This window comes from Zonotrichia albicollis, chromosome 5 (assembly GCF_047830755.1).
Source record: "Zonotrichia albicollis isolate bZonAlb1 chromosome 5, bZonAlb1.hap1, whole genome shotgun sequence".
Taxonomy (NCBI): domain Eukaryota; kingdom Metazoa; phylum Chordata; class Aves; order Passeriformes; family Passerellidae; genus Zonotrichia; species Zonotrichia albicollis.
Window position 1 is genome coordinate 64,485,273 of NC_133823.1, and position 16,804 is coordinate 64,502,076.

At 43.0% G+C, this 16,804-nt stretch overlaps 1 protein-coding gene across 32 annotated transcripts in view; it reads left to right on the top strand.

Moving 5' to 3' along the window:
- Nucleotides 1–16,804, top strand: part of ANK2 (ankyrin 2) — a 180,130-nt gene that overhangs the window by 101,883 nt on the left and 61,443 nt on the right. For 29 of the 32 annotated variants that reach the window (XM_074541909.1, XM_074541911.1, XM_074541915.1 and 26 more), the window contains 11 exons: nucleotides 1,972–2,070; nucleotides 2,244–2,342; nucleotides 4,713–4,811; nucleotides 5,026–5,223; nucleotides 6,900–6,998; nucleotides 7,514–7,612; nucleotides 8,924–9,121; nucleotides 10,107–10,205; nucleotides 10,314–10,412; nucleotides 13,001–13,099; nucleotides 15,272–15,370. In XM_074541909.1, coding sequence (XP_074398010.1) covers nucleotides 1,972–2,070; nucleotides 2,244–2,342; nucleotides 4,713–4,811; nucleotides 5,026–5,223; nucleotides 6,900–6,998; nucleotides 7,514–7,612; nucleotides 8,924–9,121; nucleotides 10,107–10,205; nucleotides 10,314–10,412; nucleotides 13,001–13,099; nucleotides 15,272–15,370 — 1,287 coding nt within the window. The remainder of the gene's footprint in view (nucleotides 1–1,971; nucleotides 2,071–2,243; nucleotides 2,343–4,712; nucleotides 4,812–5,025; nucleotides 5,224–6,899; nucleotides 6,999–7,513; nucleotides 7,613–8,923; nucleotides 9,122–10,106; nucleotides 10,206–10,313; nucleotides 10,413–13,000; nucleotides 13,100–15,271; nucleotides 15,371–16,804) is intronic. The other 3 variants (XM_074541937.1, XM_074541935.1, XM_074541936.1) reach the window with 1 other exon arrangement.

The following is a 16,804-nucleotide window of genomic DNA, read 5'->3' on the forward strand; positions in this document are numbered from 1 at the left end:
GACACCGTCTTCTTCTGCCCCCTCATTTTTCTTGGCCTTTCCATACCCACAAATCCCATAGCTCCTTTGGCTTCCTCTCTTACACTTTCTTTGCTTTGCTTTTTTCAGTGCCGTGCTCACTTGGGTGATCTTTGTTGACGCTGTTTTTATCCTTGCTTGTTTTTCTTGCCAGTCTTCTGATTACCTGCACTTTGCTCAGCTACTCACAAATACCCTCTACCTCTTCTTTCTTTCTTTCCATGACCAGAAATATATCTTCTGTTCCCCTCCCTCCATGCCTCCCTCCCTGTGAAACATCTGTAACAAAAGGAGAACACCCTCAGACTGCTGCCTCTGCTCCCTTCCCACCAAACTCATTTTCTCTCCCCACTACCCCCCTCATTTTCTCTCTCCCATCAGGGACTTGTTGCCTTTGGCTTGTTGATAGTGTTTAATATATTAAATGAAGCTCATAATTTCTGTTAGTGATTGATTTTTTTTTCTGCCTTCTCCCCTCCCCTGTCAAAGTGTTCCTCACTTAAATAGAAGTAGCAAAATTAAATCAACTGAGGCAATGAAATTCAGTGAAAAATATGGAAACTTCTGAAACAGTAAAACTCCCTGTGAAATATATTGAGAGATGTTGTGTGGGAGGTAAAATATCAAATGGTTTTGATTATTTCTTTAGAAATCAGAGAAACGGTAATCATATTCAGCAGAGTTCAGCAATGGAATAAGTATTATAAAGAATGCTTTTTCAGCCACTTTAAAAAATTGTTAATGTTTGCAAAATGCTTTGGGGATACAAGCACTATGTGAGTTCTCAGCTTTTTTAATGTCTTTATGCTTTAAAGCACCTTCAAATGAACTAGTGATTAACATTTCCTTTAACAGAAGCAGCCTGTAGAACAATTGTTACTTGATTATCTTTTCCCATAAACTAAGATCTCACTGCAAGGTTCTGGTTACTACTGGTTGGTTGTTTGGCAATACTGATGCTTTTCATTAGAAAATTTACCAATTTTTCAACATTATCTAAAAAATGTTATTTGCGCTTCTCACTAAAATGTTCACGTGTGGTAAATAATGTGTTGGTTCAGCTTCAGAGACACAACCTGCATTAACTGTCATCAGACTATCATGATACCACAGCTCAAGGGGTAGTTCTTTATTTAAGGTACATCAAAATGTACACACACATGGATATTATAGCTTAGGGTAGAAATATAAAAATAAACACACACAGGTCCTTAGATTTCAAGTAAAATGACAGATTAAGGTGGAACCTGTAATAAGCACTCTGTTCCTCTCTTTTTCTCAGTTTAAGTGGCTTCAAACTGAAAGAGAGTAGATTTGGGTTAGAGATTAGGGAGAAATTCTCCCTTCTGAGGATGGGGAGGCCCTGGCAGAGGTTGCTCAGTGAATCTGTGGCGGCCCCATCGGTAGAAATCTCCAAGGACAGGTTGGATGGGGCTTGGAGCAACCTGGCATAGTGAAAGGTGTCCCTGCACATGGTAGGAGGTGGAACAAGATGGACTTTTCCAACCCAAACCTTCCATGATTCTCCTAGGGAGGTACAGGAAATGCTTTGTAAAGGTGCTGATTCTGAACTGTTCACTGTAATTTCTTCCATTTCCCTTGTGTTAGGCAGTCTTGGGAAGCACTGGGAGTGCTCCTCACAGATGTGTGTGCAGCCCCAGGAAGCACACACACACACACACATACATACGTGCAGTTGGCAGGCAGTACAGATGTGTCTGTATGTGAAGTCTGGAGGTGGAGGTTTCCTTTCTCTCCCAGGCCTGGGAAGAAAGCAGCAGCACTGCTTTGTTGTGCCTCAGATAGTGGGAGATGTCTGTAATCCATAACCTGTTGTGCTTAAAGAACAGCTACTTGTGGTAGCCTAACCCTTGTGCTCCCGGTGTGGCAGCATGGAGCTGCGTGGGAAGTGTAGCTGCATGTTTCTGACTAACACCACTGTCTTTTGCACAGAATGGTTTTACTCCACTGCACATTGCCTGCAAGAAAAATCGCATCAAAGTCATGGAACTCCTGGTGAAATATGGGGCTTCAATCCAGGCTATAACAGAGGTAGCAAAACGTTTCATGTCCTGCAGAAACACTCCTTCTCTGTTTCTCCTTTTTTGCTTTCTTCTTCCTGTCTCTCCTGTCCCACCTCACTTTCCTGCATGTTTGATTTGAATGAAGAAGCCCATCCCTTGAGCCGTGCAGAGGAGTAAAACTGCTCTTGCTTTGTTTCGCAGTCGGGCCTCACACCAATACACGTGGCTGCATTTATGGGCCACTTGAACATAGTCCTTCTCCTGCTGCAGAACGGAGCCTCTCCTGATGTCACTAACATTGTGAGTATGGCTTTCACTAGAACCTTCTGCTCAGGACCCTCAGAAAGTACCCTGTAGCTCAGCCCAAGGGTCACATTTTAATGATACATTGTTGAATATTAGTGCAAGTTATTGTAGCACTTTTAGTGAGGAGGGGAAAGCGATGGCTGCATGTGTAACAAGCCATCTCTGGTTTCATGTGATCTGCAACAATGCTCAAGTAGGTAAAGTTTTCCTTAGAAACAGACAAAGCACACCAAAACCATCCAAAATGGATTATAAACCAAATCCCACAAAGTCTGTGTTTCTGTTCTGAAGGATGAAATTCAAGTCCAAATGGCTCTAATTTCTGCCTGCATGACTTCGCTGGCTGCCATGAAATTGTGTCATTCCTGTCAGTGAAAGAGTATGAAATGCTTAAAACCCCAATGATTAAACAAAAAACAAACCTGGGAAACTCAAGATGTTCTTCTTAGACAGGAAATTCCAGGAACCAGTGATTAAATCTGGAAAATGTGACCTTTGGGAAGTAACACAAAATGCAGAACCTGACTTACCATAGAAATCAGTGTTTGTATACCAACAGCCTAGTTACCAAAAATAGGGGGGAAAAAAATGAACGAACAAAAACAACATTATCATTTTCTGAGATGTATTTCGTAAGATATTTTACTGTTTGAATTTATCAGCGTAAACAAATATTCAACTTGGGACCACCTGTACTTGGGAAGCAGCTTTTTTCAGTACATAAGGTTATAGGTAAGTGTTCCCAGCAGCAAAAACAACAAAAATTTAGTAATCCTGGTGCTCATTATTTTTTCTCAGATAGAAAAATCTTAGATGCAACCCAGTGAAATTGTTAGCATGCAGAATTGTTAATGTGAATCATTTAAATAGACTTTCCATACTTTGTTATGGAAGCAATCCTTATGCAAGAACTTTATCGATAATAAAAAAACCAACACAAAATCCTTGTGGAAGCAGTTAAAAATATTGTGTTACCAGGCATTTGTGTGCAAAGTTTAACACTTTCCAATTTCTGCTACACAGGTGTCTTGGCTTTCACTTGGTAAGCTGAGTTTCCCTGTTGAATTACTGTTTCCAAAACCTAAATTGCTTTGCTAATTCGACCAAAAAGGGTCGTTGCAGAAATTTGATCTTTAGAGTATTTTCACGTATTAAACAGCTTATTCTTCAGTTAATAAACTTTATATATAGATGGAATGATTAAGATTTTTAGCTAGGGCTGTGGGATTTTTTTCTTGCATACCTACTAATCACAGCTGGTAATACAATGTTAATTTACAAATGACAAGATAAGTCAACTCCTGGTGAGGAGGGTTTGCTGTAAGTAAAAATCCCTATTAGCAGGCAAGCTAAAGCTACTTCTTTCCCTCCATCTAGATGAGGACAAGAGGACATGATTCCCCATTCTGATGTAAAAGGTCTTGACTAGGGTGCTCATTTTGGCAGTTGCAGTTTAAGTGGTAGTCAAGGGGAGAAAGGCCTTACAACAGAATATTCTCCAGCTCTGGTGTTAGAATTATGAACAAATAACACAAAGAAATGATGGGTCCTGCTGTGTTCTCATGATACAACGTGAGATGAATAGAGCTTCAGATTGCAGAGCTGTCCCAAGACCTGATGCACCAGATGCTGGTGAGCTGCCCAGGGACCGTTTCAGTCCACTTTGGGACACTGCACTCAAAGAACGGAGCCCAATTAAACTAGGAATGCTGTCCTCAAGGAATCCTCATTTCAGTGGTTTTTTTGAATATTCCTGATCTGAAAATGCTTTCCAATATTTCATATCCTTCAAATTCTGAGAGCTACAAAAGGCTTGAAACAAGATCCATTCCACAGCCTGGAGCCAGAGCCACACTGCTGAGTACAGATTTTACACATTCCGTGTGCTGGCTGAGTTGTGCTCAGCCGTTGCAAGGCCTCTTACTGCTGCCAGCTCCGCACAGTGTGCAGGAGGGGACCATCTGGAAAATTATCCCCTTCCATCTTGAGGCTCCTGTGCCGTGCAATCCCTAGAGAGACACAGCTCAGTGTACTCTCATCTCCTGTGCAGCACACGAGCTGATGCTCTGGTACGTAGCAAGCTGAGGGGCATACGTGACTAGGGCAAGTCTATCTGACAGAATTTTTCCTAAGCCAGGATTTTCATTCTGTCTCTCAGTGCTTGAGTCCTGGATTGTCCAGATGGCAAACCAAGGCATTCCAGGTACAGCCACATGTATTTACACCCTGCCCTGTGGCAGAAGCCAGAGTCTCAGCTGGCAGAAGGATGGGTCTCAGCACCAGTTGTCATGGGTGGGACTGGTGCTGGCAACGATCTTTCTTCATGGAAGTTTAGGACACTGAAATGCTTTTGCTTTCCTGCAGCGTGGAGAAACTGCATTGCACATGGCAGCACGTGCCGGGCAGGTGGAAGTGGTTCGCTGCCTCCTGAGGAACGGGGCCCTGGTGGATGCCCGAGCGAGGGTAGGTGCTCTGCTTACAGTGTTTTCTTTTTCTCTTAAAACCACGGCTGAAGGAATCATTCACCACCCTCTTCTCCTCCATTACTCCATTTTTTCTGCTATCACTTCCTATGACTCTGCAAGAGAAATGCATAGGAAGGTGTGTGGGGACCCAGGAGGATGCTGGGCTCAGGGTGGCTCCCTAGCACTAACGAACCACTGGATTTGAGTTGTAGGAAGAACAGACCCCGCTGCACATCGCCTCCCGCCTGGGCAAGACGGAGATCGTGCAGCTGCTGCTGCAGCACATGGCGCACCCCGACGCCGCCACCACCAACGGCTACACCCCGCTGCACATCTCTGCCCGCGAGGGGCAGCTCGACGTCGCCTCCGTGCTCCTCGAGGCCGGTGCCTCGCACTCCATGTCCACCAAGGTAAGGCTAAACTGAGGAACTGAAGCACTTTGGGCCCTTTTGTTGTCTTCTTATTGGGTCGGCAACAATCCAGTAGGCTGGAGTGATGTATCGCAAGCTAATCAAATTTCAACTTGGCTGTTATCTAAAATTGGGTTTGGTTGCCACTGAAACCAAAGGCAGGTTTAAAATGTCCTTGTTTCTCCCTTTCATTTAAAGGCACAGCTTTTTTTTGGCAGAATTTCCAAAAAAGAAAAGGGAATGGCAATGATACATTTTTTATGAACAGGTCTCCTTTTATTCTTCAATACCTTATTTACTTAAATAGCATAGAATAATTCTACCTTGTTCTAGCTGAAAGGAATGTTCCTAAAACACAGAAGTCAGCATCTGCCCAGTCTCATCAAATGCTGAATCTATTTTCAGTGGTTCTAAAATGAGATGTCATGTGACACAACAGGCCATTTTGTCTGGAATTGTGAAATAATTGTCTCCAGAATCACTAGTGAGTTTTTTAGCCAAAAGCAGTACCAATAGATTACTAACAGAGAGATGAATATGTAAGATAGTAGATAACTGTGAAGAGAATGATGTATCAAGGTATCTTTTCCAAATTTAAAGCGTTTGATAAGTGAGAATCACGTCATTTTCGCTATTTATAAAAGTACCCTTGGCTTTACAGCTGGAGCTTAAAACATGTTTATGAACAACGACGTGTCCTCCAGGGTTTAAAAGACTAAACCAGCAATTTTCAAATTAGGATCCATGGATTACTGGAAGGGCTTGCTGTTCTCCTTTTATCCAGCTGTTAAATCACATTAGAATGGCTAAAAATACACTAAATACTTTCCTAATTTCCCATATTGCTTGATGGCAATTAGTATTGCAGGAACATTCTATAATTATGAATAGGAGAAGATGGAGCCCACTAGATAATATCTTTATAGACTTGTGATTTGTGAACTGAAAATGTTTGAGATTACCTGATATAAACTCTTTCTGAGGTGGGATTAATGGAACTAAATGATAATGATAATAAACATTAAACATGACTTATGTGCCAGGCAAATAGGTCATTGCAGCTTCCCAAAATTACTGTCAGGCAACGGTGCAGGCTGCCACCTACTGTCATACATCCATGAGCTTTCCTTACCAAATTTTTAATTAAAACAGGCAAAGAGAAGGGCTCTTTTTAGCTTCAGTAGAACTTTGTGACTGTATGAATACACAAATGCAAGTACAAAAAATTTTTCACCCAACCCTTCTGGAGGAAGGGATTTAGAGTTTGGAGGATTTATCTAATCAATTTTATTGGTGTTTCATTGTTACTAGCAATGACAGATGCAGGAAATACTTGTAAAGCTGTCATCATGGAACAAAAAAAGATGCAGCTGGTTTGGGGTGTAAATTTGAAGAAGTGCCTTCATTGCCCCCACGCAGTGTGTGTTGCTAATACAGTCTATATCAGATAAAATGTCTGCCAGCCTGAGAGCACATAAGTAGAGAAGAATAATAAAAGGGAAAGTATTTTCTTGTATTTTGTGCTTCTTGAAGTGCTTTCAAGAGAGGCTGCTCTTTCTAGGTTCAGTTATCAATTCTGAGGTTGAAGAGCAGGTGCTTAACACAGTTCTTAGACATGAGATGTCAGCATGACCTTTAACACAAACATCTGTGTTTTATCTTCTGGAATTTTTCAGAAGGGATTCACACCGTTGCATGTGGCAGCCAAATATGGGAGCCTAGAAGTGGCAAAGCTCCTGCTGCAGCGCCGTGCCTGTCCTGATTCTGCTGGCAAGGTACTGCTGGGGAAGAAAAAGTCAGAAGCCTTTCCTTAAGAAAGAACTGTGTGAAATATGCACCCTAAGAAGGCTGCAGCTTCTTTTGCATGGTGGCTGTGGCTTTGTTGGGATCGTTTCTCCCCTGGGTGGTGGCTCACTGCTGCTACCCAGCTTGCTGAGTTTGGGTCCATGGCAGGAGGGTGCATGGCTGCTCTGAGGGCAGATGTGTATCTTTGGCTCAGGAAGCACGGGTTCCATAAAGCTACCTAAATTCCCAATGGATAAACACAGGGACAAAGCCCCACCATCCCCAGGTGTAGGTGATGAAAGCCAGCGACTGCCACCGTGGTTTGCCTGGTGCGCTGCTTCTCCCCACTAACAGTCACCTGCTTGCCATGCCCTTGCTGTCCATCCCCACTGCCTCTCCCCCGTCCCTTCTGTCCCTTGCTCCCCCCAACCCTTCCATCCCACAGCCCCCGTGTCCCCTCCGGCCCGTGTCCCGTAACGCGCTAACGCCGTCGCCGCCCTTGCAGAACGGCCTGACCCCGCTGCACGTGGCGGCGCACTACGACAACCAGAAGGTGGCGCTGCTGCTGCTGGAGAAGGGCGCCTCGCCTCACGCCACCGCCAAGGTGAGCCCGCCCGCCATGAGGGGAGCCCGGGGGCAGCCGGGCCATTTTTTACTGCGCAGCGGTAGCAACGGCGTAAAAAAATGTATATTCTGGCCAGGCAGACAGGGAATGAGCACAAGGGGAGTTAATTTCGGTGGTGTCGCGGTATCGCTGCGTCTGTGAGGGCAGCCCTGAGGGGAGCCCTGGCGCTGAGGGGAGTCAGTCCCACCAGTTTTAGTCACAGCTGGAAGTCACTTCACTATTGTGCAATGTTAGCAATGACATTAAGCATTTTATTCCGGGGTTAGGAGTGGTGTAGTGGTGTCACTGTGCAGGTGAGGGGAGCTCTGAGGGGACACTGTGGAGCCCTGAGGGGACTCAGCTCTGTCAGAGGTTTGGTTGCAGTTGGAAGTCACCTCACTATTACATAATATTAGCAATAACTTTAGAAATGTGCATTCTGACCGTGCACACAGATCATTCCAGGGTTAGGAGTGGTGGTGTGCTATTGCTGTGTAAAGCAAAAGCTGCTGTAAGGGGAAAATGGTGACCAGATAGGTGCAACACCAGATAGTGTCCTGCTCTATGCAAGGCTGCTGATCTACAGGCTTTCAGGAAATGCTCAAGGATTGTATTGGGAATGTGGTTTCCTTGGCAGTGCATAGGAAGCAGGATAGTTTGAGAAACTTAAAAAAAACACAGCAAAACGGCCACAGGACAACCCAACCAAGCACCCCCCGCAGTACCTGTGTGCTGGCACCTGGGATTTTTCCCTCACAATGTGTTATAAAGAATTAGGAAGTTGTCTTATTGCCAGAAAGTGCCATTCTTCTATGCTTAAATGATTGAATTAATCACAAAACCATTCCACCCCATTGCTTTTTCCAGCCTGTGACTGACACGTGTATCAAAATTTCATATGCAAACACATCTCTACTCATGTGCTCTAAAAAAGCATAATGTGATGAAGGGTGTGCACCCATCAGTCATCATGGGCAATGTCACTCACTGTTCAAAAGGGATTATTTGCAACATTGGTTGTACAAAATGTAGGTGTCAAACTCGGACTAATTTGAAGGTATTGGTGGAACAGTCCTGCCCATCCTGGTGAGGGCTGGCTTTGTTCTGGTTTAGGCAGCGAAAATAACAGATGGACAAAGCAACACAACAGCAGGGCCATGTGGGACATGTCTGGCCTTGAAAATTTAATGAACTCTCATCTCTAATAACAGGCATAGCATCAAATAATACTGGTTTATGGCGCCTGACTTCTTAGGCTTACATGGCTGTTGCAGTAACTTTATTTTCCCTTTTTTTCCTGCCTGGTGTCAGAATGGATACACCCCTCTCCATATTGCTGCCAAGAAAAACCAGATGCAGATAGCTACCACTCTGTTGAACTACGGGGCTGAGACCAACATTTTGACCAAGCAGGGAGTCACCCCACTTCATTTGGCCTCCCAGGAAGGTCACACTGACATGGTGACTTTACTTTTGGAGAAAGGATCCAACATCCACGTGGCAACAAAGGTAACTCACAATTGGAAACAAAGTACTATGGGTGGGAGTATCCAGTAAGATGCAACGTTCATGTCCCTGGGTGGGTTTAACAACCTATACTAGAAACCTGAGAGCTCTGGTGTGAAATAATTCAGTGCTCTTACCTGCAAAGGCTCTTTTCTGCATGTCGTTATCCTTCAGTGGTAAGTGAAGAAATTTACTTTCTCTGGCAAATAAGAAAACAATCATATTACTGGAGTAGACTAAGAAAAATTCTATGGAAGACCTTTCCAAATTTTTTTTTCAATTATTGTGCCTAACAGCTTTTGTACAGAAAACAAGGTCATCAAAAAGAAACCCCAAACCATTACTATAAATCTTCATAGTCACTGGGTTTATCTATGGATATTTGCAAATCTTACTTTATGCAGGTGAAAAGCCTGCAGCTTCTGCTCAAGTTAGAATAGAAGACTCTGGTATCTCCTTGCATGGAGTAACTATATTATGCTAATAGAAACAAGGAGATTTTAATTTCTTCTACAAAATTTGTTCAGTGCTTTGTTCACAGGAAAGCACTGCATGTGATCACAGTGAACTGTCAGTTAAAGGCTGCATCCTTTTCCCTGGAATTTGAATGGGATCTATTTCTGGAGTTAATGTTTTCATCTGGCTTGTGCCTGCAGCTGTCAAGGTTCCTCTTTCTGTCTGAAGAGTGGGAAGCACTTTTTATTAATGTGATTCTCAGCTTCCCAAATTACATTATTGTAGCAAATCTTGAGCATTCATGCCTTAAAGTTTTCCTCTATGGTTATGGTGATGTAATTGGTTTGGAGCTGTTTGTCAGCTGGAACAGGAGCAACATTGACTCTGCTTTGTTTAAAACCACCACCCATACTCAAAAGCTACAATTAGGGTCTGATTATGTTTTAAAAATGAAGAGGTGGGGAAGTCTAGATTTTTCCTTATGTAAAGTAGGGTTTTATTCTTACTTTTACCTGTTATATTCCATCTCCAGGCTGGACTGACATCCTTACACCTTGCAGCTCAAGAGGATAAAGTGAATGTAGCCGAGATACTCACCAAACACGGTGCGAACCAGGATGCTCAGACAAAGGTAAATCACAGAGTGGCTGCTGTCTCCAGCATGCCAAAGGGTGCTTACCCTTGTCCAAGGAATGTTCCACTGAGCTTGCAGTTTTACTTCTTTGTTCTCCTCCTGTAGCTTGGTTATACACCTTTAATTGTGGCCTGTCACTATGGAAACATCAAAATGGTGAATTTTCTCCTCAAGCACGGAGCAAATGTCAATGCTAAAACAAAGGTAAAGAATTTTCAATTGCTTTGCTTTTGCTCTTTATTCTGAACATGGTAACACAGCACTCCTACATGACATACTTGCTTTTACCCTTGGGAGCTCAGACCATGGCATGGGAGGTATCAACGTGTGGTAGCTGTAATGGAATGCCCTCAGTCTGCTCCATCTCATGGTGTGGTGTTCAGGAAAGAAAAGCCAGATAACTCTGTTAAAACAACACAGACAATCCATTTCATTGGTTTTTCTTTTTCTTATTACTTGCAAACTAACAAATCAAAGTTGGTTCCTGATCTCATTTTAAACCACATGGTTTACACCACTGCAACACCACTGTGCTGCCAAATAGCAAGTAACAATTCAGACACTTTCAGGGTGATGCCAATTCTCTCCAATATGCTGGGAGAAGAGTGGGAAGAGTTACCACTGTTCAGTGTGTGGGTGGGATGACTCTGGGAGAGGAAGCAGCTGTGGTAAGGGAATGTGGTTTACTCAAGGAGAGTTTGGGGTTTTCTGAGGGGAATCTGGCTATGCTGAAATCTGACCAGATACACTGAAATGGGCCTGACTGCCTAAACCAAAGTCAGAACAAAGCCCACTGACTTCAACAGTTTCTCCAGGGAGAAACTGGTGGGCACACCAGCTGAATGGGGTGCATTTTGTAGTAAAAGCTGTGTAACTGCTGAGAATACAAAGAAAGGTTCTGATGACAGCAATGGTGTGTTGCATCCCAGAAATCATCACGTCACCCTTATCAGAAAGAAAAAGATAACTCAGGAACTGTAGGGCTCCAGCTTGGTTAATGCTGACTTCAGGCAATTCCTGACTGCTGGATTCATGCTGGATGTCTTGGGACCAAGAGGAAGCAGTCCACTGAGATTGTCTTTAAAATCCCATCAAAATCACTGGTTTGTAGTTTGTTTGTTCCTCTGGTCAGCTCCCCTGTCCCCAGCTGGTACCTATGGGATTATTCATTTCTCAAAGTAGCATTATTTTGTCACTGTGATCACAACTCAATGTGGTAAGAAAAATCCAAGTAAATAATTTAAAGATTCTGGCCCATCCCTCATGGGATCACCCAAACTCAATGGGCTAAACTTAGGGATTCCAAAAGGACAGGCAACACTGCTAGAAAAACAGCTGATGAGAATTAGTAAAGCAGACACTAGTGGGATCCAAACTGTAGCTGCCAAGACATTCAGCTGAGGTATTTGGAGGCTAACTCAAGGGACAGACAAAATTATGTCTTTAGGAGTAGGTCTCTTTTTGTTTAAAGGACCGCTGGGACAGATTATGAATCCATTCACCCAGATATTTTACTTATTTAGAATAGTTTCATTTAGTCAGCAAGTTTGTATCAGGAAGCAGTTCTCCACAATCTCACACCTAGGGACCACTAAAAGTACTGGCAATCTGTCAACTGGTGTTGTGGACTCACTTTAAAGAATAAATCCTGGATTCAAGATAGGCATGTTAAAGAATGAATAACGCCTGTTGCAACTTGGGCTTTCACTAGAGAAAGCCTGCACAATGCTTGGTGCAAGAAACATATGGCTTCTCTTTTTGATGGACAAAGGTGGTGAATCTGCTTTCCACTAGAACCTACAGTAAGCAGTAGTTTTAGCAGTCCACACATATATGAACTGTATGTGTTGTCAGTATAAGAACTGTAACAGTTCTGGATGATCACCTTCTAATCAGCAGTGCAAAGCATTACTGCCATCTGTTTGTTTGCAGCAGAGATAACTGTCAGAGCACGTTTTCAGAGCCTGCCCCAGGCTTTACCTAAGTGTACAGCGTGATCAACCCAAGGTTTTCTTCCAGTTCCTTCTCTGCCTGCTTTCAAAGCCAATTGCAAATAATTTTGTAAATCAATTGCCTGACTGGACTCTCACAATACCATCTCAGATCAGCCAGCTTAAGCACACTTTGGTTATGTTTCTGTATTGTGTGGCATGAGAACAAACCACTGGAGCAGATGAGTATCTTGAACTAAGCCTGTTGATTAAGGCAGACATGAGGTACAAATTCCTAAGTGTAATTACAACTTGGTCCATCCTCTTGGAGGCAAAGTGAAGCTAAACCTGATTGACATTTGTAATAGGTATATGTTTTTAGCCTTTTAAAAAGCAAACAGGCTTTAATCACTGCTGTTAAAAATGATGTGTTTTTTTAATAGACTCAGATATTTTAAAGGCAAACCTTGGGCCCTCTGTTGAAAACTAGGATGTGAGAGGAAGAGGAATGTTCTCTGCCTCAGCTATGATTCTATGCCCTCAACCTGCCCCTTTTAACTTCGTTGTTCCTCATTGTTCCTTCCTCCGATTTAGAAAATACGGGAGAAATGTCTTTTCATGGATTTCCTTTATTGTGAGAGAAATTATTTTTGAAAAAGAATATTACCTTCCTTGATATTTCCATTATCCTGGGGAAGGAGAATTATTATTATGGAAGGTTTATTATTTTTGGGTCAATTGGTGTCACAATTTATGTTTGAAATATCTCAAAAGGAGCAGAACGAAGCAAAGTGAAATGTCTGATCTAATGATTGGCTCTTGTTCTTTGTTTGCTTTTGCTGTCACCGCCGTGGATAACAGAATGGGTACACCCCTCTGCACCAGGCTGCTCAGCAAGGCCACACTCACATCATCAACGTTCTGCTGCAGCACGGGGCCAAGCCCAACGCCATCACCACGGTAAGGCTGACCTGCCACTGCAAACTTGCTTCCCTGGACAGTTCTTTTCTTGCCTTCCTTAGGGCTTGAGAGCAGGCTGTTATTTTGGTGAAAGTATTCCTCACACAGCTGGTTGTCATATGTGGAAATGTAATTTCCTCTGCTCTTCCCTATCCTCTTAAGGTAGTCACGTCTGACCTAGCTGTGCACTAAGCTAAACGTAAGGCAGAGATGCAGATTGCTGAGCTGCAGGATCTGGCTGGCCAAAGCTTCTGTGCCAGGCTTGTTCACTTTCCCTTTGCCTCAACACTTCTCTCTGGAAATTGGTATCTCCTGGAGTTTTCCTTTAAAATCAAGGGGAGTTCAGAACCTGGTGGTGGTTTTTTGGTTTTTTTGGTTGGTTTGTTTTGTTTGTTTGTTAGTTTTTTGGGTTTTTTTTAATTTAGACCCAGATTTCTGTCCCTCTATCCACTGAATTGATTTCAGGTTCTTAGTGAGTTCACCTCAGTGGACTCAGTGAAATTAATACCTCCTCAAAGAGTGTCAATAGCTCCTGCAACAGCTCATTCTGTGCAGTCAGCCAGCCAGGAACACAACCGTCCTATTTCATGTTGATGTTGTTACTAGTCACCTCTAATTGGGTAATCATTAGAACACTCCCAGTGTCCAAAACTCCTGTCATTCCCTAGAGTGGATCAGTTTTCCCTATGCCTTTAGTGTGTGTGCTTAAGTCAGCACTGGCACCATGTTTGATCCTGGAACAATCATGTGGAGTAATCTTGTGTGAAAGTTATCCAAAATCCCAGTTTGTGCACTGGATCATCGAGTGAGAGACCACTGCAGCCAACTTCTGGGGCTGCTCAATTAAACACTCCCACTGTTTGGGGTGTTTAGCTGAGGGTCCCTGGACTTGATTTCAGTCCTCACACTGGGGCTGTCATGCCCAGGTCTAAGCAGCCTTAGGGATGTGTCTTTGCTGCACAGTTGGCTGCTTCCTCAGATACTTGATCTGTCCTTGTCCACACAGAGCAACCTCTGGCTTGAGATAAGAGAGAATTTCAACCTGAGACATGTGGCAGGGAGATATGGGAGTGGTGGATGAGCAACTAACGTGCGAGTGAAGTAACAGTCAAATTATTTGTGCTGTGAAGATGCTAATCTGTTCATTTTGTGTTCATTTGTGCTAATCCACAAACTCAGTGTTGCTTCAGGGTGGCTGAGCTAGGGTAATACAGAAGAGTTTAAATTATAGATAACTGAAGTTGTTGCTGAAGGAGAGAGGCCTCAGGCTGATAAATCCTGCACATGGTGCAGTGGGGTCACAAGAGCAATCATTTCTGTGCAAGGAGTGGTACAGTGACAGTCCATGATTCCACAGAAGACCAGCCTGTTGTCCCTTGGTTCAGTGCAAAAGAGCGTGGAGCAATTCTGTGTAGAACTCTTTACCAAGAACCATGGAACACATTCCTTCCTCCCCTCCCCAAACTCAGTGACATGGGACTGTGGACTGCCAGTGTTCCAGGAGACGAAATGGGGAGAAATAGGCTTAAACTCTTGCTAAATTATTTTAACGTCCTTTTGATGAATGACATGTTATGAATAGTCAAACTGCAAATAAATGTATTTAAATGGAACTATATTCTTCACCCCCAAGCCTTTTGTGGCTTGTATTTGTTAAATCATTAGCTTTTGTGAACTGTTAATGGAAGTACATTCTTGTTGTGTGAAGGAATAGGAGTATATGTGCACATGACAGCTGGAATTTTGTACTCCCCAGAAAAGCAATTATACCTGGTCAAGGTGTAACAGTTTCAACTGGGAGGGAAACTGTAAAAAGTTAAAATACTTTTTACTTTCTAGAAGAGTATTTCTGCAAAATAACCCCCAGACTTATGCAGGCAAGCCAGGCTGCATAGTGCAATGTGAGCCCTGAAGGGTTAAACCATACAGCGCTGTAGTATTTGGAATCGCTGGCAGATGTGAGTGTGTTGTGTTACCATGGCAATTGGGGCTATAGTCTTAAAGAAGTTACAAAGACAGAGTCAGATGTAACGGTAAAAAGCCGTGATTTTCCTAGGCTGTGCCTTGTTTTGGATGGAAATGCTGGCTCATGCAGCGTGGAGAGTGATCTCATTGGTTCACATCACAATCCTCCCTCTCTCTCAGCGCTCTCCCCCTCTCTGTTCCCTGCAGAATGGTAACACAGCCTTAGCCATCGCCAGGCGCCTGGGATACATCTCTGTGGTCGATACGCTGAAGGTTGTCACAGAGGAGATCACCACCACCACAACTGTGAGTTGCACATGCATTCAGATGTGGTTCTTCTTTACTCAGAGTGTTGTCTTTCTGCTCTTCCCTCAGGCTCTCTGTGCACCTCTTTCCTTTTCTGTTTTGTTTGGGGAGTTATAGCTCCCCCCCTCCCCTTCCCTTTCTGTTGCATTTTTGCTACAGTGCTTTGAGCGTATCTTATGAGCATGTGGAAGTGTGTGCACGGCAACGGAACAAAGTCTGTGTGCACACAGATGGAAAATAACAATTCAGAGTGAAACTTGTTTCTAGACCTGGGTCTGAGCTGCAAACCCAAACTTTCCTGAAGTTTTTGTGCTGTTGTTTAGATCCTGCCATTTCTCTGTTGGTCTTTTCACCTCTCCTTTCCCATCTGGCCTTACATCTCCACACTTTTGACACCTCCTGAGGCTCAATCCTTGCAGCATCTCTACATTTGGACCGCACCAGCCATGGCCTGGAGCCAAGCCATGGATGCTCACTGGATGGCTGTGAATCACATCCATCATCTTCTTACTTAAGTCACTTCCAGTTCAAACAGATCCTGTTTTCCAAAATGCATAGGAATCTTTCCTTATGGGCACAGTTCTCTCAGTGCTGCACACTCTTGGAGTCTGTATTTTGACATCAGGGCTGGTCAATGGTGTGTGCTGAACATCAGCAAGGTGGTACTGCAGCTTTAAGCCAGGAAAAGCTGATCTATTTGGACACCCTGAGAGGAGAAAGTTTTCTCTTCTTGCACTTTTACCTCCTATCTACAAATGTCATAGCAGGTAGTAAGGGAGAACATTAGAAATAGTGCATAAATTAAGAAATCAGATTTTATTTAAGTCTTGATTAGTGCATTTATCTTGAAATGCTGCTGTAAGATGATGCTTTTTCATTTTATTTGATTTGGTGCTTTTTTTTTAAATTAACAGTATAATTTTTTTTAAAGATTAACAGTATACAAACCCCATCAGCTCTAGATGACATTTAGGGGCTCAGAGCTGTAAAAATCTGTAGATTACTAAAAAGATGCCACTACTCAGTCATGGAGAGGATTAGAAGAGAAGTCCAAAATCACTTGTAAAGAAATAGAGATATAATTTTGATTTTGTTGCATGCTGACAGCAAATCCCACTTGATATGAACGAAGAAAGATGCGATAAAGATAACATGGCATAAGGTTACAAATAGAATAAATCATAATTTTTTAATGACTTGCAAAGATCAGGCTGAGTCAGGTTTGGAAGACGAATTCCGGCGTAATTCCAGAAGTCTCTTAATAAAGACTGTGTGTCTCTGTTGTTATTACTTCACGTTCTTGTTTAATCATAGAGCACATCACACATGTACGTGCATAAACACATATGTATCTAATCAGAAGTTTAGGAAAAATAAAACCTAGGGAAATTTTTTTGAGAAACTTTAGTTCTTAGATTTTTAAGCTTCAGAGGA